At 36.8% G+C, this 26,825-nt stretch overlaps 1 protein-coding gene across 3 annotated transcripts in view; it reads left to right on the top strand.

Annotated features, from left to right (window-relative positions):
- smarca2 (SWI/SNF related, matrix associated, actin dependent regulator of chromatin, subfamily a, member 2) overlaps positions 1–26,825 on the top strand; it is a 151,822-nt gene that overhangs the window by 2,620 nt on the left and 122,377 nt on the right. For all 3 annotated transcript variants that reach the window (XM_039758580.1, XM_039758578.1, XM_039758579.1), the window contains exons 2-3: positions 767–1,015; positions 1,265–1,394. In XM_039758580.1, coding sequence (XP_039614514.1) covers positions 788–1,015; positions 1,265–1,394 — 358 coding nt within the window. In that variant the 5' untranslated portion in view covers positions 767–787. The remainder of the gene's footprint in view (positions 1–766; positions 1,016–1,264; positions 1,395–26,825) is intronic.

Raw genomic sequence — 26,825 nt, 5'->3', positions numbered from 1 at the left:
TGGGTTCAAACTCCAGCCTAACTATTGTGTGTGAGTGTTGAGGTTGTCTGCTTTCACTACTCCTGTCTGATTGTTTCTCTGTATACTTCCCCTTGTATTCCATATCTGATCAAGTAAATATAAATAGATCACATGTGAGAGGGTGAGGGTGTGTGTATGCGTCTTCCCTGGTGGATGCTGCCAAGATAGGCTGTAGTCAACTAGTAACCCAGAATTGGATTATGCTGCATTGTTAATGGATGCTTGTTTATTAAGTGTTTTAAAAATATGGACACTAGCAAGTGTATTTGGTATTCTGTTGAAAATTTATTGTATCATTTACTATATCTTGTTTCACAAGGAATACATATAGTATGTTAGTGTTGTGAGAGGAACTTCATAGAAAGAAAAGAGAGTCTACTTATTGAATGCATTTAATGTTTTTTCACAAATACAAGTTTAAGGTCATTATATCTGACATTATGACATTGAATAAATTAAAGTCTCCATGTTTCTATAAAAATAAAAAAACACATCAGAAAAAAATTATTTTTTAGGAAGTAGTTGGTAATTTTTGTTTTAGGTTATTATTTCCTTTTTAAATAATGTAAATCTAAATTTTAGTTGTAACTTACCTACAGTAACTCTTATAACTCTTACATAACTTTTAATTTTTGATGTGAAGTATAACTATATACACATTTCACTAATCTTCATCTTTTGTCGTTTACTGTGTTTTGAAATATTTTGTTTAAAAAGTGCATTTTTCTGTTTTCTTCTTTTCAAGGTTTTGAGATACTTGGAATAAATGTCCACTCCAACAGACCCTTCAGGTGGTATGCCTCATCCTGGCCCTTCTCCTGGTCCAGGGCCCTCTCCAGGGCCAATTTTAGGTCCCAGTCCTGGACCAGGCCCATCACCAGGGTCAGTCCATAGTATGACTGGACCAAGTCCAGGGCCACCCAGCGTTACTCACTCAATGGCAAACCAAGGCACAGGTGAATTCTCTCAGGAGAGTATTCACCAAATGCACAAGGTAATTTTTTTGCAGCTTTTAACATTTGTGTGTTTATGTTGTAAAGTAATAATAAAGTATACTTCTCTATACTGTTTTTGGTGTTTGGTACACATGATGATTATATTCTAACTTTTTCAATGTGTTCAAATTCTGGAATCTTTTCATGTTTTTCTTTTTTCATGTTTTACCAAGATTTGGACTTTGTTTTCCCCTCAGTTGCCTAAATTATTACCATACTTATAAAATATTTAACTTTTTCTGCTCTAGCCTATGGATGGCATGCATGAGAAAGTAATGGGAGAAGAAATGCACTTTGGTCAAATGAAGGGAATAGGAATGAGATCACTTCATACTGGAATGGGGCCTCCACAGAGTCCAATGGATCAACATAGTCAAGGTATTGATGCAATTTAATAATAATATTGCTTTTTTACAGGTTGTATTATTTTGTATACATTTTTTGTGTTATATTATGTTGCCTTTGTATATGATAAGTTAAAGAAAATGTATTAATTTATATGCTGACAGGATTCCTATAGTATGTTAGGCTTTGTATGTGTTGTCATTAGAAAGAAAAATTTAACACAGATGTCAGGAAAATTTTCTTTGTTGGGGTAACTGCATGGGGTCTCCAATGATGAGGATATCGGGATGAATGTCTGCTTGTTTATCAAGTGAAAATATGCTTGTGGTGTATGATTCTCTGTTTGCCCCTCAAGCCTACCTCTTCATGAAATCTTAAATCCTGTAAAGAAATCTAATAGTTAATATATAAAAGAATAAAGACAAAGGTAGTGGGTTACGAAATGTACTGAGTGGAATTATTCACTCCAGTATTATATGACTGGTATAATTTACCTATGATTTATTGGTCTAGTAAATGTGAATGTTAAAAAATTAGTTATCAAAAAGTAAATATAATTTAAAGTCTTTTGGTGTAACATAGATGATGACAGCATTTGGGAATTCAATACTTTTGTCAAAACCATACCAAATAATATTGTGGCAAGAAGTGGAGGACATTCTGTAGAGCAGTGTTGTCTAATGAAAATGTAAGGATTTATAAATTTACTTGAAGATGACTGGATGGTTCCATGCAGTGAACTGGTCACTTGTCACAGACAGTGTAAGTGTAAGGGGGAGGTGATTGTGGGAATCTTGTGCTTGCATGACTGTAAGTAATCCTTGTAGCATTAGCATCACCCAAAAGCAGATGCATTTCACTCTTTAGCAGGAAATTTGCATCACACAGGGAAAGAAGGTTGAATGACAGTTTCAGAGATTTTTGGAGTGCTGGGTATTTTATTATCTGTCCTATATACATTACTTTTAAGGTTTGATGGGGTGCCTTAAAAAATTGGCTCTAGTGTGTGTGTGTGTGTGTGTGTGTGTGTGTTTCGGGACACTCTGCAATGGACTGGCTGGCACCTTATCCAGGTTTGTCCCTGCGTTGTGCCCTATGCTTAAAGGGATAGGCTGCATCCCCTCTGTGACCCTGTTGAGGATTAAGCGGGCTTAGGAAATGGAATGGTACAGTAATATTCTAAGATCTATCTTGTTTTACTGACAATTTTAAAGATGTCTTCCTATCTTCTGGATATGTTTTAATTGCTATCTACATTGTTAATGTTAACATGTTCATTTGCATATTTTTAGTAATGTTTACGGGTAAAAATTGCAGATAAAAACACTCAAAAGTTTGTTTTTTTCTTGAAGTAGTCTTTTGTCTTTTAAATAGTGACTTAACCATACCATATTTATTTAAAACATAGGCGTATGTCCTGTGCAAAATCAGTAAATGTGGGTGATTTCATTTTTGGCCATTATTGGCAGATGTTAGTGATAAGGGTAATCTATACTAATAAAAGGCAAAGCCCTCACTGACTCACTCACACACTCACTCATCACTAATTCTCCAACTTCCTGTTTAGGTAGAAGGCTGAAATTTGGCAGGCTTATTCCTTACAGCTTACTTACAAACGTTAAGCAGGTTTCATTTCAAAATTCTACACATAACGGTCGACAACATCCGCCATGTTGAACTTTCTTATTTACAGCTCCATCTTCACGAAATTTGGTAGGCGGCTTCCCTGCTCTAACCGAAACCGATGTACGTACTTATTTCGATGGTATGACGCCACTGTCGGCCGCCATATTGAACTTTCCAACGTCACTAATTCTCCAACTTCCCGTGTAGGTAGAAGGCTGGCCCCATCTTCACGAAATTTGGTATGCGGGTTCCCAACGCTAACTGAATCCTACTTACGTACATTTATACATCCATAGCCTGCAGCTCGGTCACCATGTGAGGCGGCATTGGGTCCCCCATCCCAACGCCTCCCACATTGTTGGCTGCCTGCCTATATAAGGCCGTCCGTCGATCCAGTCTCTACATTCCCTTCCTTGCTTCGCCACGGGATTCATGTCTCCCTGCTGATAACTATAGCCTTTTCATTTAATCCACGGCTTCTCCGCTGTTTTATTGTTCGTTTATTACGATTATAGTTATTGTTTAGGTATTTTAGACTTGTTCAGGTACCCATTTCCTTTATCATTCCAACTGTACCCCCATTAACATGTTTATCGAGGTGATCACCATTGATCAAAGAACTGTCACTTACCGAGTGATTTCCATGCCCGGAGATGGCACCTACCTTTTCCATTCTCTGTGTTACATATTGCACGGCCATATCAGGCTCACTCTTGATATCCGGAGGAACATTGTGTCTTATGTATTGAATGACTAGGACAGGTTCAAGGTGTGGACTGATGATGGTACAGGAGATAATCATACTACACAGGAGCACTAGAAGAGTGAAATGCTTAAGCTCTTCACCTATGGTTCTGCATGTGAGTTGATGGCTGCTGCTGAATTTTTCGATTGTCGCTTTCAAGTGTACCGAAATGGCCAAATATTTTACACCTTTCGACAACTGCCAGTGACTCATAAACATCTTAGACTCACAGGTGACGATTTCAGTAGTGGACACTTTGATGTTTATGAATGTTTAAACTCTCAAAAGCTGGATGTGAAGTTATCGATGAAACCGGTTATATGCTTACAATGCTTGACAGATGCCGAATGTCACTTCAACACAAGTCCTGCAAATACTGTCGTCACTGAAACAAACCATGAAACTCAAACCGATTATGACGGCAGCAATCCAAGCTGTGAGATTTCAGACAAGATTACTGTTCACATGGCCAACTGTACGTTGCATGCTCAAGAGTAAGCTCAGTGCACAGCTTGGTCATATTACAACCGGAGGGCCGAACTCAAAATGTGGTATACAAAGAGATCCTTAACAAATAATTATTGGTATATTTTCCCTCAGTTTAAAAAGGTTTAATTTTCTTCTTAATAAAAATTTTAAGTCGGTACTTTGCCTCTGCGAAGCGCAGGTATTTTGCTAGTGTCTCATAAACCACTAATTTAAATAACTGTTATACTCTGCAAAATACGATGTGTTCCTTTTACTTATATTGTTTACCTTTATTTTTTGAGGCTGTATGTTATTTCATCATAGACAATTAACACTTCTGTTACATACTAGTAGATCTTGCTGCATACATTTTTGCTTTGTTTAATTCAAGCAAGTACAGGCACCAGCACCGGCAGAATACTCTTGTTGGTTCAAGCAAGCTTACAGTACAAATTTGCTGTTTCCTTATGGTTCTGGTGCAGGGTTCTTTTGTACTTTTGTTAGTGGCGATAACAGTTATAGTTTACTTTAATGGTACGAATAAATCATTTTCATTGATTTTCTTCAGTCTTATGTAAAAAGACAGTGATGCCCCTATTTATATGGTAGGACCCACCTCTCCCTGTCTTCTGAAGTATTGGTTGATACTATGGTTGTCCTTTTTTTCTTTGAGGCGTGCAACAGCCATCTTGTGAAAGTGAATAAGTTATATAGAAAACATATTTGAAATGTATTTCTGACTTGGTTACTTGTAAAGTAAAAATTTTCGGGATATATTTTAAGATCACTATAATTTAAAGAACCTGTTTATCTTTCTGACACATTCAGAATATATTTTTCAAATGATAAGGTAATCAAGGCTCTGGACAAATTTGTAATTTTGTTGGTTTTTTGGTTTTTGTTTTAAATGAAAAGTCTCTTCAACTTCCTCTATGTATTGTATTTTTTTTAGCAATGGATAAAAGCATTTATCCAACCAAATTTAGAAAAAAATGTGGAAATTTAAAACAACTTCAGTATTTTCAATATTATTTTTAATTTTCCACTATTTTCGAGCATTAGAAGAATTCACCAAGTCATTAGTGTAAATACCTGAAACATCCATCCACTTAGTAATACCATATTCATCTCCTCTGCTCTTATCAGGCATTTTTGCCACTAATGCTGGTTTTGCATTACCAGTCATAGATATATTGCCAAAAGGTGTGATTAAAATTTAGAAAATGCGGGGTGGTATGCAGGACTAGATTTTAAATTTCCGTTTCTTAACACAAATTTGTCATTATTACAACTAAATACAGGTGCCGGTCATAAAATTAGAATACCATGACAAAGTTGATTTATTTCAGTAATTCCATTCAAAAAGTGAAACTTGTATATTAGATTCATTCATTACACACAGCCTGATGTATTTCAAATGTTTATTTCTTTTAATTTTGATGATTATAACTGATAACTAATGAAAGTCCCAAGTTCAGTATCTCGGAAAATTAAAATATTGTGAAAAGGTTCAATATTGAAGACACCTGGTGCCACACTCTAATCAGCTAATTAACTCAGAACACCTGCAAAAGCCTTTAAGTGGTCTGTCAGTCTAGTTCTGTAGGCTACACAATCATGGGAAAGACTGCTGACTTGACAGTTGTCCAAAAGATGACCATTGACACCTTGCACAAGGAGGGCAAGACACAAAAGGTCATTGCTAAAGAGGCTGGCTGTTCACAGAGCTCTGTGTCCAAGCACATTAATAGAGAGGTGAAGGAAGGACAAGATATCGTAGAAAAAAGTGTACAAGCAATAGGAATAACTGCGACCTGGAGAGGATTGTGAAACAAAATCCATTCAAAACTGTGGGGGAGATTCACAAAGAGTGGACTGCAGCTGGAGTCAGTGCTTCAAGAACCACCACGCACAGACGTATGCAAGACATGGGTTTCAGCTGTCGCATTCCTTGTGTCAAGCCACTCTTGAACAAGAGACAGCGTCAGAAGCGTCTCGCCTGGGCTAAAGACAAAACTGCTGCTGAGTGGTCCAAAGTTATGTTCTCTGATGAAAGTAAATTTTGCATTTCCTTTGGAAATCAAGGTCCCAGAGTCTGGAGGAAGAGAGGAGAGGCACAGAATCCACGTTGCTTGAGGTCCAGTGTAAAGTTTCCACAGTCAGTGATGGTTTGGGGTGCCATGTCATCTGCTGGTGTTGGTCCATTGTGTTTTCTGAGGTCCAAGGTCAACACAGCCATCTACCAGGAAGTTTTAGAGCACTTCATGCTTCCTGCTGCTGACAAACTTTATGGAGATGCAGATTTCATTTTCCAACAGGACCTGGCACCTGCAAAAAGTGCCAAAACTACCAGTACCTGGTTTAAGGACCATGGTATCCCTGTTCTTGATTGGCCAGCAAACTCGCCTGACCTTAACCCCATAGAAAATCTATGGGGTATTGTGAGGAGGAAGATGCAATATGCCAGACCCAACAATTCAGAAGCTAAAGGCCACTATCAGAGCAACATGGGCTCTCATAACACCTGAGCAGTGCCACAGACTGATCGACTCCATGCCACGCCGCATTGCTGCAGTAATCCAGGCCAAAGGAGCCCCAACTAAATATTGAGTGCTGTACATGCTCATACTTTTCATGTTCATATTTCACTGAAATACCTTTCAGTTGGCCAACATTTCTAAAAATCCTTTTTTTGTTTGCATTGGTCTCAATTGATATTCTAATTTTCCCGAGATACTGAATTTGGGACTTTCATTAGTTGTCAGTGATAATCATCAAAATTAAAAGAAATAAACATTTGAAATACATCAGTCTGTGTGTAATGAATGAATCTAATATACAAGTTTCGCTTTTTGAATGGAATTACTGAAATAAATCAACTTTGTCATGATATTCTAATTTTATGACCGGCACCTGTATGCTTAATATATTTATTGAAGAAAAAAGTACTTTGTTTATTGCTGGAAAATCAGTTAACCTTAGTGTTATACATTTTACTTGTGTTGAAACTACCTTTATTTATCTGAGGTTTTTTTTTGTTTGGTTTTGGTTTTTAAAAACAGAAGGTAGTTATTTTCCACCTGTGTATTGGTTTGAGTAGCCGTGTCGGACTTTGTGATCTTTTGTCTTTTTATTTAGTTTAGAATGTTCGATTATCAATTCAAAAAAGAAAAGATGGCAATTTGTTTCAGCATCATTGCACGTTTGTTTCTGCATCTTGGTAGTGTTTTATTACAAACACAGTTTTAATAGTGCTTGTGCATAGATCTTAGTTGCGATGATCACATAGCTTAAATTGGAGAACACACAATAACATCCAAAATTTCTTATTTTTAAAGTTTGTTTCCATACCTATATTTTCAATTATTGTACTGTAGAACTAGCAACTTGGCGCGTGCTACGCTGCGCAATGGATGACCACAGTTGAAGGACTCAATCGTAAGGACCTCTCGTCGGGTGTCTCATTGGCACGCTTTTGCCTCTTTCTTTCGCGATCATGGCGTAATCTGTCTTTTCCCTCTGTAGGGGTTTCAGTTGCCTTTCGTTGTGCAGCAGAGACGCGTCGTTGAGCTAATCTGTGTGAATGCTGAGTGTCCGTTTCTTGCGAGCAACTGTCACGCCTTTGCCTCTTTGTTTCATGATCGCGCTGTAATGTATCCTCTCTCGCAGCAGCAGGTTTAGTTGTGTTTCGTTTTGTCATTGTTCCGTAAAGTCTCCTCCATACAAGTGCACATGGGTAGCTGAAGACGGAAAGGCATAGTGGGCATAGTGAAACGCACAAATTGCTGACCAGGGGAACCATCCGACTCGGACGCGGGGCTCGAAATACTCAAGTGCACATGTTATTTTTTGTTATGTAATTAAAGTTTTTTTTTTTGTTTTGAACTTCCCCAAAAGAGTTGATCCCTGTAAATAGTTAATAGTATATAAACAATATAATCTGTTGTAGTACGGGCGTTAATTAGCGTCACACCTCATAACCTGCATACACCACGTGTTTGGCTGTAACGCCAGAAGCACGGTGGACGCTGTAAGGGTAGGCTGTGGTTTCTGTTTCTTTCGTGATTTTTTTTTATTTCATTTTATTAGTTATTTAATAGGCAGAGGGGAGAAGATGTTAATGTGAGGCTCTGTCTATTTCTTTACTTTTGAAAAGATTTTCGGGAACAGGAAAAATAAAAGCAAAGGGGAAAGAACGGAGGGGGGTAAGCAGGAATTCTGAGAGGGGACAGACTGGGGCTTTTCTACGGGGCGGCTATACAGCCAAAAGGAACACGGACCCGGACCCTGACCCGGACACGGACACCGCGCTGGGCTTTTATTATATAGATATTTAACAAATTACTGCTTGGTGAAATCAGTATTCTATCCAAAAATAATTAGCGGAGTATATCAAAAATCAAGTATATTTTACCCCTCTATAGTTCTATAAATGTATTTATTCTATTTTATATCTTGTATTGTTAACAACCTGTACAGTAATAGTAGTCTAAATTTTTTAAATTGTTTATCCACCAGTAAAAAGTTCCTGCTACTTTTTCTTTGTCTTATTTGGTTTCCTTGTAACAAAATAACAATTCAAGAACAAATTATATTTTAATTTCTGAAGGGCTCATTCCTGCAATGTGTATATATAATAAAGCATAGCTTACACGAGCACTATATGAGCAATAACTGTATTCTAACAAACTATTCTAACTATAGCAACTCTACGTCTTTATTAACAATACTACAAAAAGAAGTAGAAAAACTGATATGCATTGGTAACTAAATAGTAACTACAGTATATGTCCTCTGCAATTATTGTGCCACTGCTGTTTTTCGTGAAGCTGAGTTTAGCAACTACCTAAACTAGGACTGGGTGATATGAAAAAAATCTTGTCAAAATAATTTTTCTTCATATCAGTCGATATTGATATATATCAAAATATAAATCAAATCACTATTTCTGGCAAGCTTAAAGGTTCCTTTTCACTCTTAAATGAGTTGTGAAGATATCATACGTTTAATTTTGGTCTAAATGTTATTTATTTTCTCTCAGAAGTTGAACATGACAGGCATACTGTAGAACATTATACAACTGTATTTCAAATAAATAAAATAGGTATGTATAATAAACTAAAATCTTACTTCTGAACAGTCAAAATATTTCACGTTTTATAGGTGAACACACTAAATTTGTTGGTCAGCTCCAAATAAATAATCAGAATCATAATTCTAAAACAGAAATCTCGAAAGCTTTAAGTTTTACAGGAGAGCAAAAAGTAAATTCTTTGTTCAGTTCCAAATAAATAAAGTAAGTATTAAAACAAAATCTCAAAAAAACCTACCTCTATACTATATCCTTTCCTTTGTGTAGATTCAGAATGTTTTAAATGGTTGGGAAGCTTAACCCACAAATAGACAACATTCTGTATATATCAGTACAGATTCAAGGAGCTTTCAAAAGTAAAGGAAAGAGAGCATAAACAAAATTGACATACAGTAATCCCTCGCTATATCGCGCTTCGACTTTCGCGGCTTCACTCTATCGCGGATTTTAAATGTAAGCACATCTAAATATATATCACGGATTTTTCTGGTTGCGCTTTCTGCGGACAATGGGTCTTTTAATTTAGGTTACATGCTTCCTCAGTTTGATTGCCCAGTTGATTTCATACAAGGGACGCTATTGGCGGATGGCTTAGAAGCTACCCAATCAGAGCATGTATTACATATTAACTAAAACTCCTCAATGCTAAAAGATATGCTTCCCGCGCTGTGCTTGTTTTGTTTGCTTCTCTCTGTCTCTCTCACTCTCTCTGCCTGACGGAGGGGGTGTGAGCAGAGGGGGCTGTTTACACAGTGGCTGTTTGCCTAGAAGATAGGACGCTCCTCTACAAAATGCCGCTTTATCGTGGTGCTTCTGTATACTTAAAAGCATGTATTGATTTTTTGATTGTTTGCTTTTCTTAGCGAGCGCTCTCTCTGACATTATCTGCTCTTCACGATGCTCCTTTGAAGTTAAAATATGTTTGCATTCTTTTAATTGTGAGAAAGAACTGCCATCTCTGTCTTGTAATGAAGCACAGTTTAAACGTTTGACTAAAGGGTGTTATTTCATGTCTAGAGGGCTCTAATAATGTTAACAGTGTGGGAGAGTTTATAAGGGCTTAAAATATATAAAAATAACCATACAAACATATGGTTTCTACTTCGCGGAAATTCATTTATCGCGGCAGAGTCTGGAACGGATTAACCGCGATAAACGAGGGTTGACTGTATTCACTCAATTGTGGTCAGCTTATGCTCCAAGTTAGAAGTCTGCACTGCGGGACTCGTGGGACCCAATGCAGTTGCATGTGACAGGGAACTGATTTTCAATATTGCGGTTGACACCTGTGTGCAGGCAGGAGCTAGAGTCTGGGAAATTCAATCTAAAACCGAACATGTATTATATGTAGAATTCATATACAGTACTGTAATTCATTTGCCTAAGCAGTTAGGGTGCATGCATATACTGTCTCACACAGAGCATTCTCAAGATTGCAGAACCTGGAGACAGCCTTACATCCACAGTGGACAGCATTAAAAAAGGGAAGTACAAGACTGTAAAATGAAGTAAAGGTTTCAATTGTTATCAATGGCGAAGGCAACCAAGTGCCATTTGCTTTCTGTGATAAATGTGCTAACATACAATGGACACAAGTCAGGCACCTCAGGTGTCAATGTCAAACTGACATTCTTGCCAAATTTGTCAAAAGGAACAACTAATGCTAAAAGTGAAGCGTAGGATACATGTGTGTCGTAAAGCGGTATATCCTTGCAAACAAAATCCAGAGTGTCTGGTGAGGGCTATATTAAACTTGAGCAGTACCTGGTTAATATGGCAGCCATAACTGGAAAGTCTGAAGTTTAAAGAGACACTGCCCCATCTGATGGCTGTATTGCAGTATATGGTAGAAAAAGCCAAAAACTGGGAAAGGATATTGCATATAACATTGTAGAGACTGTTAATAATTATGGATGTGCTGTCACAACTGGTATTTGAACTAAAAACCTTGAGAAAAACTCTTTTATATATCTTCTGCCATCCATTATATTAATGAGAGCTACAATCAAGGGTGTTTTTTGCTACCCTGTTTAAAGCAGGCACTATTAAAATGGTGTAAAGGCCAGCCCTCGCAAAGATAGGTATAGGACACAAGTTCAAAGCACACAGCTTTTTTTTCTTTTCCCTTGTGGGAAATGTCTTCCCCATCTCCCACAAGCACAGCAACACAGTCCCAAACACAAGCACAATAACCAAACACAGTTCTTTTTTCTTCTTTTTCTCCTCCACTCCTCCCGGCAAGGTTCGTCTCCCCCGACTCTGGTTTCCGGAGTAGTGGCTGCTGGCTCCTTTTATAACGTACCCGGAAGTGCTCCAGGTGCTTGATGACCTATTTCCAGCAACACTTCTGGGTGTGACAGAAGAGCTGCTCTGTAGGGCTCAGCAACAGCTACAGCACCCTCTGGCAGCGCCCACGGATCTCAACAGAGCTGCACCAAACTCCACCTCCCATGAAGCCCTACGGGAGTACTAGGCACCACTGCAACCCTGGGGGGCTTCCATCTAGCGCTCTGGGGGATGTAAAGTTCTGGATATGCTTGTGCCTTCAGTGTGGAGGTGTCCCAGTTGGGCAAGGGCCCTGGCCATCTGCCACAATGGGTGAAAACATTTGCGGTTTACTGTTTGAAAAACTTGAGTTTTCAGAATTGACTATTACTGACTGAGGAAAAAACACAATCTCGCCCTTAGTTGGCTACATCAGATCTAAACTGTGGTGCCCACATTCTTAACATGATTCTCTTTAAGCGCTTTTACACCAGCAGTGATGGAGAAAGCACCCGTTGTTGCACAGCTTCTGACTAGTTTAAAAATGTTAGTCCGGTATTTTAAACAACCAGGCTATGTTATAAGGTCACTCAAACAGGTCTGTGGAGAGATGATATAGTGCTGAATTCAGTGTTGCAGCAATTGGATGATTGGCCGCATCAACAAAAAAATACGGTGTCACTCTTCTGAAACCATTCAAAGATGCGATGACTGATTTAGAATCAGATATTACTGAAATAACTTGTCAACAAACTGTTCAGCACCAACCCTTTTCTGCATAGCAGTAACATTTCTCAGCCCAGAGCTTCTGTCTCTATATCTTTTATTTAAGAGGATCGCAAAGGTGCAGGAACAAGAAGAGATTTGTAATAATCTGCAATAACTATGATTTAATGCAATTGCACTAAATTACAGAGGTTGTTGAAGTTCATTGGTCAGTTGTTAGTAACGTCCTCTTTCATCTCGGAGCTTGCAAGCAGACAAGAAGATGCTTGTATGTTTACAGTGCTTTTGTTTGGTTACAGTGTGGTTATTGTGATAAGCAAAACATATTGTGAGAAAGTGGGGAGTGATTGTTAAGCAACCTGTTATATACTGACTAGAAAAGCATATTTTTTAAGCTTAAACTTATATGTGCAACATGTATGTAGACATAACCTACGTTCTGTGTCCGTTCCATATTTTTGTGGATTAAATGGTAATTATTAGCATAGATCGTAGTTTATTTTGATATAGAATAGTAATAATAAAAATTCTACATTTTATTTATAGTAATTGGTTACCTACTTACAAAGTTTTAAACAAGACATGTTGCATACATAGCTCTCTTTTTATCCTTTCTGTGAAAAAGATGTGCAAAATTGTGCTCAGGAATTATTTAAGTCCTATCCAAAAAAAAACGAGAAAGATAACTGGGCCAAGGAGAGGAAACTTTCAGCCACTTCCTTGTACAATATCATGTTAAACAGGTTTATCAACAATAGATTACTTTTTTTCCTTAATAGAAGCAATTTGTTTCTGCAGGTAGGACTGGGACAAATCCGGCCAAGTGTATGTGAGAGTGGGCGGGTGCGGGATGGTGTACTGCAGTAGCAGGCAGGCACGGGTTTAAAAAAACTCAGTCCTCTAGAGACCTCTATTCCATGGCAAAAAAAGGCAAATAAAGGCATAAGAAATCCCCATTAGTGCAGCACTTGCTTGACTCTAGGACTGTAAAGTCTTGCATTGTGCATGCTCTAAAGGATGGCACTGTTTTCAATTGGTACAAAAGATTAGTCGTATTACTGGTACCTGTCTTTGTGGGAACATGCTTTTGACACACTTTGTAGTGCAGACCACTTTGCTTCTTGTCAGACTTAAAATAGCCAAAATATCTCCACACTACCGAATTCCTTGGACCCTTCTTTTGAGCAATGTCCATTGGGGTTTCTTCTTCAGTATCAATAATTTTTTTCAAGTTTTCATTAACATTTTCTGTCATAATTTACTTTTGTATCTCACTCCCACTCCTGACATACTGGAATGCACCATGAAGTTAAATTACTGCCAAAAGTCCATGTGCAAGGAAAACGCATTTTGTACACGTGAGAGACATTTTGAGTGCATTGTACAAGCACAGGTGCACTCCATAGTGCATGACTGTTGCAAACTCTTACTATGCTCAGTGCTGTGTTTGTCAACCTAATCTGTTGCAGCTGTAACTCTGTTCCAGCCACATGATTGGTTCAGCATGGCACTATTCTTATTATCATTGGCTTTTCCTGTTGTCTGTCAAAACGTGGATGGGTATTAGTTCTATTGAGTTTCTGTCAACCATGTCTTATATTTCTATCGCAAAAAAGTTATTTCATAATACTTATTTTTATCGTTTTAGCACCCAGCCCTACCCTAAACATATATACATGCTCATTGTCTCCAGAACTTGAGCAGCAGAATTATGAATGTCTCAGATCACTTTTCAGTAGAGCAATTGGCTATGTGTAGGATAGTGTTGCAGGCTGTTTTTTTCCTTAATGTTGTGCTCTATTTTATAGTATTTTGGGTAATCTGTATATTTTTTAGGTTCTAAGAAGATTGCATAATTCATTTACTTTTAATAAATGTTACTTTGTTATACTAAAGTACTTTTACATTTTTTAAATAAGCATTTCTTTTCTAAAAGGTAAGCATTGGCTTCTTTTCAGGTGTTTAGTCTTTTGTATTTTGTCTTATTAATTTTAAACCGTTTTTGCCATTTAAATGTGTATTTAAAAATGTAAAGAAGAAAGTCACCCGTTTGTGAATTGGAAGTTCATAATGATTATTCTTCAGGTCAAGTAATATTAATATCAATATTATCAACGTATGATATGATTAAGAACTGCTTAAGATATATTTGAATTCTGACCCAAGATTTTGTTTAGATCTAGTAAAATGTCTGGAAGTCTATTTCTGGTATTTTTTTTTTTTTAATGAAATCATGCTTATTGTAGAGTGGCTTGGAACTTTTTGTCATTTTAAAAATAGGTAGTTCATTGATTTATCATATAATGCTATTGAAAAATGTAGCAGTCCAAATGCTTGGTAAAATAATTTAAACTTCTTAAAATGTTCTTTTTACAATTTTAACTTTGGTTGTTAAGTGTTTCACAGCTCCGCTATTAAATAAATAGAAATTTATTTTAATCAGTTTCAAATTGCTTGTTTTACTGTGTGTGTAATCTTATCTGTAGTTTCATCTGAGTACGTTATCCATCCATCTTCCATCCATCCATTTTCTAACCCGCTGAATCCGAATACAGGGTCACGGGGGTCTGCTGGAGCCAATCCCAGCCAACACAGGGCAGAAGGCAGGAACCAATCCTGGGCAGGGTGCCAACCCACCGCAGGACACACACAAACACACCCACACACCAAGCACACACTAGGGCCAATATAGAATCGCCAATCCACCTAACCTGCATGTCTTTGGATTGTGGGAGGAAACCCACGCAGACACGGGGAGAACATGCAAACTCCACGCAGGGAGGACCCGGGAAGCGAACCCGGGTCTCCTAATTGCGAGGCAGCAGCGCTACCACTGCGCCACCGTGCCGCCCTCCATCCATCTTTCCATCCATTTTCTTTGCCTGTTTATCCAGGGCAGGGTTGTGGGGCAGCCAGAGCAGTAGTCATTGGGCACAAGTTAGGAGTAACACCTTGACATGGCACCAGACCATCACAAGATGAACACACACACTCACTAGGGCCAATTTAGCAACACCAGTTCACCTAACCTGCATATCTTTGGACTGTGAAAGGAAACTGGTACACCTGGAGAAAGCAACAGTAGGCATGTTGAGAACATGCAAACAGCCCGCAGGAAGCATGCTGACAACTTCATAACCCAATTTTCTAGTTTTTAAGTCAAAACTTACACTGAAAATGTCTGTTTAATGGAAATATCAGAAAATGTACTTCTATTGTATATTTTGCAGAAAAACAATGAAACTTGAATGAAATAATAATGAATCAAAATTACACAAACTTACAGTTTGGACCACGGGTGTATTTAGTTTTTGATATTGATACCTTACCTCATAGAGTTGAAAAAAGTGTAATGATGGTTGGAAATTACACCATTTATTGACGATTGATCCCTCAGCAGAGACCAGTTGTCTCCAGGCTGACGTCAAAGTGAATTTAAAAGACAGACCTGTATAGTGACTGGTAAAGGTTGGGCTGAAGATGGACAGAGTTTGAAGAAACACCAAGTGAGAGAATAGACCGGTATCATCAGAACAACCAAAGAGCAGGGAAGCCGGAAGGAATGGCACTGAAGTACTACTGGGGTCCCAAATTTTCCCAGATATCTACAGTGACTTCAAGTTTTAGTTCCAGCAGAATTTCTTAGTCAGATGTGAGTGGTTGCTAATACTGGAACTCGTTAATTAATTTCCAGGCTTGTTAATGCTTTCATTTTGCCACATTAAATCACATTTACTCTGTAAAGTTCTCTTTTCTGAGAATATCCTAGAAATGATTTGTGAATCAGAGCGGATTAGTACCCATTGGTCTTTTTAATTTTCCATTTCTTGCTAAATATCTTATTGTCCTTGTATACATTGGACTTTGAACAAACACTATTACATACATAGGCTCTTTAGAGACCCTGTATGTGGATAAAGCTATTTCAGTGATATGTGCTATGTCACTCTGTGTAGCTCTTCACTTTCAAACTCCTCTTTATTTTGTCTGAGCTCTGCCTCTTTTTATTATTTGAGGTTGCTACTGACCCTATATGTTTTAGGATAATAAACAATCCTAACAAAATAACTATTTTGGCATATTCTTGATAGTAAATTGTTGTTAAGCATACTTGGGGAATCATTTCCACATTTTATCATATTACCCTGTGAGACCTGTAAACTGGTGCTGTCTTATAAATTGACATAATTTCAAAACATCGCCTCAGAGAAATGGAGAATTGCTTGCGGATTACGGATTCACTGCTGAACCCATGTACTGTGTAGCAGTTGTCACTTGTGAGTGATCTTCTCGTAAGTGGAGGTCATGTAAAGGTCAATGGAGAAGTTTCAATTTTGAAAGCATAGAGAAACTTGCATATATTAGATGCCTAATGTTTTCAGGTTGTTCAGTAATCTTGCCAGCAGGAAAAAAAAAAATTTTAAGTGCTTTCAGGTTGATTTTAAAATAAAGTAGTTTACGTGGATTATATAATTACAAGTATATATACTCTGATATTGTCCCAAATCCTTTGTGACAAGTTGGACTTTGGTTTGTTGCAGCAGTTAAATATTTTGGGCCAAAATAAACATTTTTTTGACCTAATGAAAAAGTTTTGCATGATTTATTTAAAAGAAAGATATAACATGAAAGTTCATATTTCAATGCACACATGTATTTTGGTGATACTTAAGTTTTGCACATCTTAATAGTGCATACAGTAATTTATAAGCCAGCCTTGTATATCTGTGGATAGATACAAGAACAATGTTACATTAATAGCATATGAAATTATGCCTGCTTCAATTGGCTGCCCTGTTTCCATGTTTAGAGTGAAGAGATATCATTTTATCATTGCCTATTCCAACACGCTGCATTGTGATTTCATTTGATATGTATGCTTATCTATAAATGTTCAATGCAAGAAAGAAATTGCAGGCACCTTTGTATCTACAGTGGTGTGAAAAACTATTTGCCCCCTTCCTGATTTCTTATTCTTTTGCATGTTTGTCACACAAAATGTTTCTGATCATCAAACACATTTAACCATTAGTCAAATATAACACAAGTAAACACAAAATGCAGTTTTTAAATGAAGGTTCTTATTATTTAGGGTGAAAAAAAATCCAAACCTACATGGCCCTGTGTGAAAAAGTAATTGCCCCCTGAACCTAATAACTGGTTGGGCCACCCTTAGCAGCAATAACTGCAATCAAGCGTTTGCGATAACTTGCAATGAGTCTTTTACAGCGCTCTGGAGGAATTTTGGCCCACTCATCTTTGCAGAATTGTTGTAATTCAGCTTTATTTGAGGGTTTTCTAGCATAAACCGCCTTTTTAAGGTCATGCCATAGCATCTCAATTGGATTCAGGTCAGGACTTTGACTAGGCCACTCCAAAGTCTTCATTTTGTTTTTCTTCAGCCATTCAGAGGTGGATTTGCTGGTGTGTTTTGGGTCATTGTCCTGTTGCAGCACCCAAGATCGCTTCAGCTTGAGTTGACGAACAGATGGACGGACATTCTCCTTCAGGATTTTTTGGTAGACAGTAGAATTCATGGTTCCATCTATCACAGCAAGCCTTCCAGGTCCTGAAGCAGCAAAACAACCCCAGACCATCACACTACCACCACCATATTTTACTGTTGGTATGATGTTCTTTTTCTGAAATGCTGTGTTCCTTTTACGCCATATGTATCGGGACATTTGCCTTCCAAAAAGTTCAACTTTTGTCTCATCAGTCCACAAGGTATTTTCCCAAAAGTCTTGGCAATCATTGAGATGTTTCTTAGCAAAATTGAGACAAGCCCTAATGTTCTTTTTGCTTAACAGTGGTTTGCGTCTTGGAAATCTGCCATGCAGGCCATTTTGCCCAGTCTCTTTCTTATGGTGGAGTCGTGAACACTGACCTTAATTGAGGCAAGTGAGGCCTGCAGTTCTTTAGACGTTGTCCTGGGGTCTTTTGTGACCTCTCGGATGAGTCGTCTCTGCGCTCTTGGGGTAATTTTGGTCAGCCAGCCACTCCTGGGAAGGTTCACCACTGTTCCATGTTTTTGCCATTTGTGGATAATGGCTCTCACTGTGGTTCGCTGGAGTCCCAAAGCTTTAGAAATGGCTTTATAACCTTTACCAGACTGATAGATCTCAATTACTCCTTTTCTCATTTGTTCCTGAATTTCTTTGGATCTTGGCATGATGTCTAGTTTTTGAGGTGCTTTTGGTCTACTTCTCTGTGTCAGGCAGCTCCTATTTAAGTGATTTCTTGATTGAAACAGGTGTGGCAGTAATCAGGCCTGGGGGTGGCTACGGAAATTGAACTCAGGTGTGATACACCACAGTTAGGTTATTTTTGAACAAGGGGGCAATTACTTTTTCACACAGGGCCATGTAGGTTTGGATTTTTTCTCCCTAAATAATAAAAACCATCATTTAAAAACTGCATTTTGTGTTTACTTGTGTTATATTTGACTAATGGTTAAATGTGTTTGATGATCAGAAACATTTTGTGTGACAAACATGCAAAAGAATAAGAAATCAGGAAGGGGGCAAATAGTTTTTCACACCACTGTATAAATGGCTAGTCATGTCAAGTTTTTCTATTGTGCAACATACATGATTTAAAGATTACAACAACAACATAATTTATTTGTATATCATGTTTTCATACAAATGAGGTAGCTCAAAGTGCTTTACAAGATGAAGAAAGAAAAAATATAAAAATCGGGCAATACTAATTAACAAACAACAAAGTAAGGTCCGATGACCAGGGAGGACAGATAAAACAAAAAAAAAAAAACTCCAGAGGGCTGGAGAAAAAAACAAATTCTGCAGGGGTTCCAAGGCTATGAGACTGTCCAGTCCCCACTAGGTGTTCTACCCAACATAAATAATCTAAAATAGTCCTCATGGTTTTCAGGCTTCACGTGGAAGAATTACATGATGATGGCCATGTGGACATCTGGCCTTCGATCCATCGATGTAGGGACTGTGCAGTGCTTTGATCAGGTGGTGGTAGTGCAGATCACCACCACAGAAAACCGGAAAAAAACAGCAGAGAAAGTAGGGGTTAGTATGAATTTTGGAGCCATGAAAATGCATATAAAGAATATCAGGGTTACACTAAAATGAGGCTATGAGAAAGTCATGTTGAAGTAGTGGGTTTTTAGCAGTTTTTTAAAGTGCTCCACCGTATTTGCCTAGCAAATTTCTATCTGTAAGCAATTCCAGATTTTAGGTGCATAACAGCAGAAGGCTACCTCACCATTTCTTTTAAGTTTAGCTGTTAGAACTATAAGCAGACACTTATTTGAAGATCTAAGGTTACGATTTGGAGTGTAAGTTGAAAGGCATTCCGAGATATAGGATGGAGTGAGATTATTTAAGGCTTTGTAAACCATGAGCAGTGTTTTAAAGTCAATTCTAAATGACACGGGTAACATCAAAACTGGAGAGATGTGCTTGGATTTTCTTTTCCTAGTTCAGAAAGTCGGAACTGCATTCTGCACTAGTTGCAATCAATGTCTTTTTTGGGTAGTCCTAAGAGGAGTGCGTTGCAGTAATCTAGTTGACTAAAAACAAAAGCATGAACTAATTTTTCAGCATCTTGCAAAGTTATAATGGGTCTAATTTTTGCTATATTTCTTAAGTGAAAAAATACTGTCCTAGTAATCTGATTAATATATGATTTAAGATTTAGGTCAGAGACACTAATTACCTCTAAATTCTTTACCCCTTAAGTTTCAAGCCTAATTTATCAAGTTTATTTCTTAATATCCTCATTATATCCATTTTTGCTAATCACTAAGATTTCTGATTTCTCCTTACCACCGTACATGTAAAGGAAAATTAATGTTTGAATTAGCCAAAACAAAAAAATCTACTGCCATTTATAACATTTGGAGAAACATTATTTAGCATTTACTTATCCTGAATTGTTTTTCTATGTTTAATTGTCAGAGTCGTGACACCTGCAGTCTGTTAGCTTGAGTATACTTTATACTATGACTTTTAAAAGCACAACGTGCAAGAACTTTTTTTTTTTTTGTTTGCATAATGGCCCACCCTACCCTACAGCATCTTATTACACTGTGTGTCCTTTGTAGTGAGCACTCTACTAAGCTAGGGGATAATAAAACTGCCTGCTGCTTAACCTTGACATAGTATTGTTTCACATTTCAGTTGTTTGTACAACTGTAACAGAAATGTTGAATTTTTTTTTATAACTTTCGTATGTTTATGTGACTTCTGTAAATTTATTGTAACATTGTCCCACCTGCAGATGTTTTTGTTTTGTTTCAGTTTTCAAATAAGCACTTTTCAGTATTTTTGTAGAATACTGTATTATGTATTTATTTAAATGTGATGTTTTAAGGTATGACATTTTTTCTCTGTTTGTATTACCTTGTGCAAATTATATTCTTTATAGCATAATATTAATTGCTTCCTGTTGTAATTTGTATTTGTACACACTGTGAATATTACTATTTTACATAGGTCTATTCTTTTATTAAAGGGGTATATATTTTTTTTAAACACAGTTTTGGATATTAAGAGATCACAAGAAGACTGATGGTTAAAACATGCATCTTCATTCTATGGTACAGACACTTGCTTTTCAGCAGTGTGAGCTAGAACGAGGACTTGGCATGAATTGTTTGTTAAAACTGAAAGATAATTAGCATGTTTTCAGTCTGCCATCTCTGTGTTAACACCTTCATCAAAAGAATTAAACATTTAAATGCTTTGTAATGCTGTTTAGTTAAAGAGTGTAATTTATTAATGTCAAAAAATACATTTCAAGATTTTTTTGATTTGTTGAAAATGTGTGTGTGTGTCATTTATTATCCATTTTACACTTAATATCAATAAACAAATAGTTATGGTAAATACATTTTCCATTGTGGAAAGTATGCCATGGAGACCTGGTTGTCTTCAAACAAAAGTGCCAAGACACCAATCTGCAAATTTGAGTGATACTACTTTCTGAGAACTCATTAAATTCCATACAAATGTTTAATAGTTTTATAGACCACTACTTCATTAATTTCTTTATAATTGCAGATTATATTCAAGTTAAAAAAGTAAAAGTTTTAAGGAGTCCTACTTTGTGTGGACATAATTTATTTGGTGTACTCACAAACCATATTAGTTTTTTTAAAAACTCTAAGCATAGAATAATTGCTTGGTGCTCTATTTATTCAAGAGCAGTAAGTCTACAGGATATTAGTTGTGCTAATGTTGTGGGTTATTTATGTTTGTGTTTACTACTGCTAAGAAGCTGTTCGCTTGTTCTATTTTTATAAGTTTGTAATGCTGTAGGATTGTACTTTTGTTGTTAATTTTACATTATGAATGACTGTTTTATGTCATTATATCGAGAACACTTTATTTATGATGTCTATAAATGCCAGTATAAATTGAATAAGGGCAGGAAGCAACATTGTTTAAATACATTGAACATAATAAAACAACATGGACCTGCCAATTGCCAGCCAAGGAATGGAGAAAGCACCCTGACAATCTTACTCTGCTAACATACAGTATATGCAGTACATACACCAGTCAACCACAACATTAAAACCACTGACAGGTGGGGATGTCACAATACCAGAATTTTTGTATTTGTTACCAATACCATTGAAAATGAATGCTACTCAATACCTTTCAATTCCTTTTGGTACCACAGCAAAAAAGAAATCCCATTCAATGGCTTTTTATTAAAGTACTGTACTTCCATTTATTGAAGTGAGCAATATTGTGTCTTTTCTGCAGTTCTGTTAGTGTTTATATAATATACTGTAACAACAGCTTTAAAATATCCTCTATCAAGTAGTTACCCAACTATCAATTAAGTAAACTAGTATTGGCAGTCATACATTTCAAAATATAATGCAAAGCTTATAATGTGTGGCAGAGATAGGCATCCCCACAGTGCACAATAACGGAGAGTTTATAATCTTGGTGGTGTTTCAGCATAGGGTTTGTAAAGAATGATGTGTCATGAACTACCATATTTATTTTAGCATGTGCACATAGTAAATTTATTCTGTGACATTTAAAATCCTTAATAAATATATAAATTCTAACATTATTATATATGAAGTGAGACACAAAAATAACCCGATTGATAAAAAAATATATTTATTGATGAATTACAGCATTCTAAACATTGTCACCTTCTATATACTCCCCCTCCTGATCTCTACACCTCTCCATACGTATCTTCCACTGATTGAAACAGTGCTGGAAGTCTTTTTGCTTGAGGTACTTCAACAGGCTTGCCATTTCTGTCTTCGTTTCTTCCATTGAAGAAAAATGAGTTCCCCTCAAGTCACTTTTTTGATTTTCAGGAACAAGTAAAAATAACAGGGAGCCACATCAGGCGAATAGGGAGGATGATCGAAAACAGGAATGTTTTTGTCAGTCAAAAACCGCTTTATGGAAAGGGAAAACAATCATTTCGAACAATCTGATTTACCATTTTGATGTTTTCATCTGTCTGAGATGAGCATGGGCAACCTGTGCATTGAATGTCTTCCACATTTTCTTGTCCTTCCTTGAAACGTTTGTGCTACTCAAAATCGTGTGTGCGACAAACTGTTATCACCGTACACGGTTTTTATCATCTCATACGTTTCTGTGGCTGTTTTGTTCACTTTTATGAAATTTGATGTTGATTTGCTGTTCTCTCTCTTTTTTTTTTTTTCCCCATCCAACATTATAGCGGCAATTCGTGTAGCTATTGTTGTGTAAATGCTGACTGGGCTTTTCACAGGATATACCTAGCCGGTCAGTGGTTTGAGGGGTTGTGTAGGCAGGGATATATCGCTATGATTCATGTTCGGCCAACCTCCAAACGGTCCCCAAAAAAAGCCCAAGCCCAGTCCGGTTACTTTTGTGTCTCACCTTGTATGTATTGGTGAATTAATGAATTCCAAGATAATTCCAGATATTTCCATTTACACCAACTCTTTAAAGTTGTTTTTGTAACATGCTTTTAAAGTGGGTGGCGCAGTGGTAGCGCAGCTGCCTTGCAGTATGGAAACCAGTGTCTGCGTGGGTTTCCTCCATGTGCTCCAGTTTCCTCCCACAGTCCAAGGACTTGCAGGTTAGGTTGATTGGTGATACCAAATTGGCCCTAGTGTGTAGTTGGGTTGAGGGTGTGTGTTTGTGTGAGTGTGTATGGGTGTGTATGTATGTTCACCTGCGATGGACTTGCTCCTGCCTTGAGATAGAATTTAGATAGAGGCTCCAGTTTCCCTGGCAACCCTGTTCAGGACTAAGTGGTTTAGAAAATGACTGACAGAAAATATTTTTTTTTATTGTCTGGTTTCTCAGGGAACCAAGTGGTTAAGTTTGTAATTTTGCTATTGTAAGATTTAATTAGCTGGTTAAAAATATAACCAGCTAATTTAATTGATTAGTCAAATTAATTCAGATTTCAAATGTCAGAAACTCATGGTGTTTTGACATTTGTCCCATCTTTAAAGCTTCCTGTGTGAAATGAAACTTGTCCGTTTTTACATTTTTCCTGTTAAACAGCCTTTGTTTTGGTGTGAGTGATCAGACTTTATTTCTTATACCTGTGTAAAAATCTAGAATTTGAAAATGTCTTGGGCTATCATTACTGGTACTGAATAAATCTGTAACTGTGAGACAGCCTTGCATTTTTCAGTGTACCAGTCAAAAATATGATTTGTGCTTTTACTTATTTTTTTTTTTTATACTAATGAAAGGTTGTTTGCCTTCAAAAGCCAAACGAATGACATAAATTTAGTGTTTGAAGATTTGTTTTTAGCAATCAAGTATGCTATTTTATTTGTTCTGCTAACTGTATATTTTGGTGATTACGTGTCTCTGTTAACATAGTACATATTGTATTAATAGGGAAATGTGCTGTCTCCTTAGAATCATTGAAGCACTAAGTAAATCTTATTTTGGTATTAACACATGAAACAGCTCAACTCTTCACAGGTATAGACAAGCCAAACAGCCCCTTCATTTGAATCTTTCATTAATGTTTCTTTCTACATCATGCGACAAAGTGTTTGGACACACAGTGCATCACAACTTGCTGCTTATGGTGTTGTGTAGCCACAGACTGGTCAAAGTGTGTTTACTGACCAGTGACCACCACCAAAAGCACCTATGATGGGCACACAGGCATCAAAAATGGACCGTTGACCAGTGGAAAAATGTGACTTAGTCTGTCAAATCAAGCTTTCTTTTAGATATTTTTGGATAAATAGATGCTGTTTACCTGAGGAAGAGATGGCAGCAGGGTGCACTACTGTATAGGCAGAAAGCAATAGCAATGTGAGGCTTTGGGCAATTTTTTGCTGAGAAACCATGGGCCCCAGCATTCATGTAGTAGTTGTTTTGACATGTTACAGCTAGTTAGAGATTGTTGTAGACCATTTACACCTCTTTAATGGTATTCTCTGATGGCAGTGGCTTTTTTCATCTGGATAATGCACCCTGCCACAGTGCAAAAATGGTTCAGCAATGGTTTGAGGAACAAGGGCTCAAGGCATTGACATGGCCTCCATATTCCCCAGATAATAATCTGGATGAGCATCTGTGGGATGTGGAAGAAAAACAAGTCTGATCCATGGAGGCCCCACCTTGCAACTTACAGGACATAAAGGATCTACTGATAACTTTTTGGTGCTATATCCCACAGGACACCTTCAGAGGTATAGTGGAGCCTATACATTGATGGGTCAGAGCTGGTTTGGTTGCATGAGGTGGATCTACACAAAATTAGACATGTGAATTTTGCTGTCAAGTTTCATCAGTCTGGGGATGAGTTACCAACAGTACAAGCTAGCATGCCAGAATTTAAATAAGCTGCTTCAAAGCCAACTGCTGGTACGCCTATAAAAATGGAAAGCCTGCCAAAGTCAAATATCAGTTCCAACTAAGGCAGTACCAGCAAGCTGTCCTTCTAACAACAATAAGCTACCTAATAGAGAAATGTAAGGAGGGAGACATTTGGTTTCCACTGTCAAAGAACAGTGCTGCACCACAATAGTTTATATATTTTATAAAGATATGCTGAAAATTCATTGAATTTCAATAGATCTTTTAATGTTTTTATTGTACTTATAATTGCTAGTTAATGGAAATGTTTTGACACAGAGGAACATGATCAATTTTAACTGATATGAAAGATTGTTCACTGGGGTAAAATTTGCTTTTCTTATAATCCTGTTAATCTCTTCCTGTTTGCAGTGGCATATAGTCAGTGATTCAGCAGCAATGGCAGAAAGCATTGGTGATAAAGGATAGTCTTGTCTAAAGTATTTCTATGTTATGGAATAATTTAGTCTGAATTAGAACAGCAGTACGGTTTTGACGAAAGTTTTCTCAATATTTACTATATGATCAGATATTTTTGGGTTAGAATGTAATAATTTAATCCATGCACATATGCTGATGTAAACCTAAATTTGTATAACGCAATGTTAATAGTTACCTCATTTCATACCTATCAAATGCTTTTTTTTTTTTTTTTTTGGCCCTTAGAGATATCAAGACATGTGGAAGCTCAGGTACTTTTGGAGGATATGTAATAACAGATACACACCTTTTTAACTAATCCACTTTGGTTTGGTTTTTTTTTGTTGTTGTTTTTTTTAATATATTAATATCTTGGATTTGAGAGACGCTCAGTAGTTCCAAGTGTATAAAAGTGCACCACTGTTGTTTTATCCAGGAAATCATTATCATGACCCTGACTTTAAGCGCACTATGATGTATAAAGTCTGATTTTATGTTAGTTGTATGTTCCTAATTTATGTTAGTTATATGTTTGTGTTGACTCATTTTTGTTCCCACTTCTTTGTGTACTTATGCAGTTGTGTTTTAAAACCTTTTCTTATGTATTTGTTGAGCTAAATTGTATTACTGCTTTCTCTTATAATTTATGAAATTGATTCATGAGTAACTGATGCCAAAGAAAGAAATATTGTCTCATATATGGGTCAAGAAACCTCCATGGATCCGAACATTTAAGATTTTGTATTTGCAGTTATTGATTACTTAACTAAAACAGGGTCTTAATTAAATGAAATCTTTACTTCCTTCATGTCAGTTAGGAAGGTGATAAAGCCAGGAACAATTAGTCAAATGTGCTTTCTTTTTAACCAGTAACACATAAAGAATTCACTATGAGGTTAATTAAAAAACCTTAAGCTGTTTTACTTGTAAATAGTGTACTTCTATGTTTTACCAAAAACACCTTGAAGCGAGATGAGAAGCAACTAAAAATCGGTGTGGATAATATGTAATCAATTCTTACTTGTTTTTCTGTTTTGGTTTTATTTGCAAAAAATGAATCCAAACAGGATTTTAAAAATTTTACTGAAGTTTCTCTTTAAAATAATGTATATAAAGATAGTTAAATTATAAATAACCTCCTGAGTGCTTTTGTTTCAATTGTCTGGTTGTTATAGATTTGTTTTTCATTTTTTCATTTTGCATAGTGCCATTTGCCAAACTGTTGACATACTTAGGAAGTGGGGGTAATTAAAGAAGCAATGGCTTGTTTTTTTTTTGTTTGT

The sequence above is a fragment of the Polypterus senegalus genome, chromosome 7, assembly GCF_016835505.1.
Source record: "Polypterus senegalus isolate Bchr_013 chromosome 7, ASM1683550v1, whole genome shotgun sequence".
Taxonomy (NCBI): domain Eukaryota; kingdom Metazoa; phylum Chordata; class Cladistia; order Polypteriformes; family Polypteridae; genus Polypterus; species Polypterus senegalus.
The sequence above is the reverse complement of the archived record's forward strand: the minus strand, read 5'-3'. Positions and strand labels throughout refer to the sequence as shown.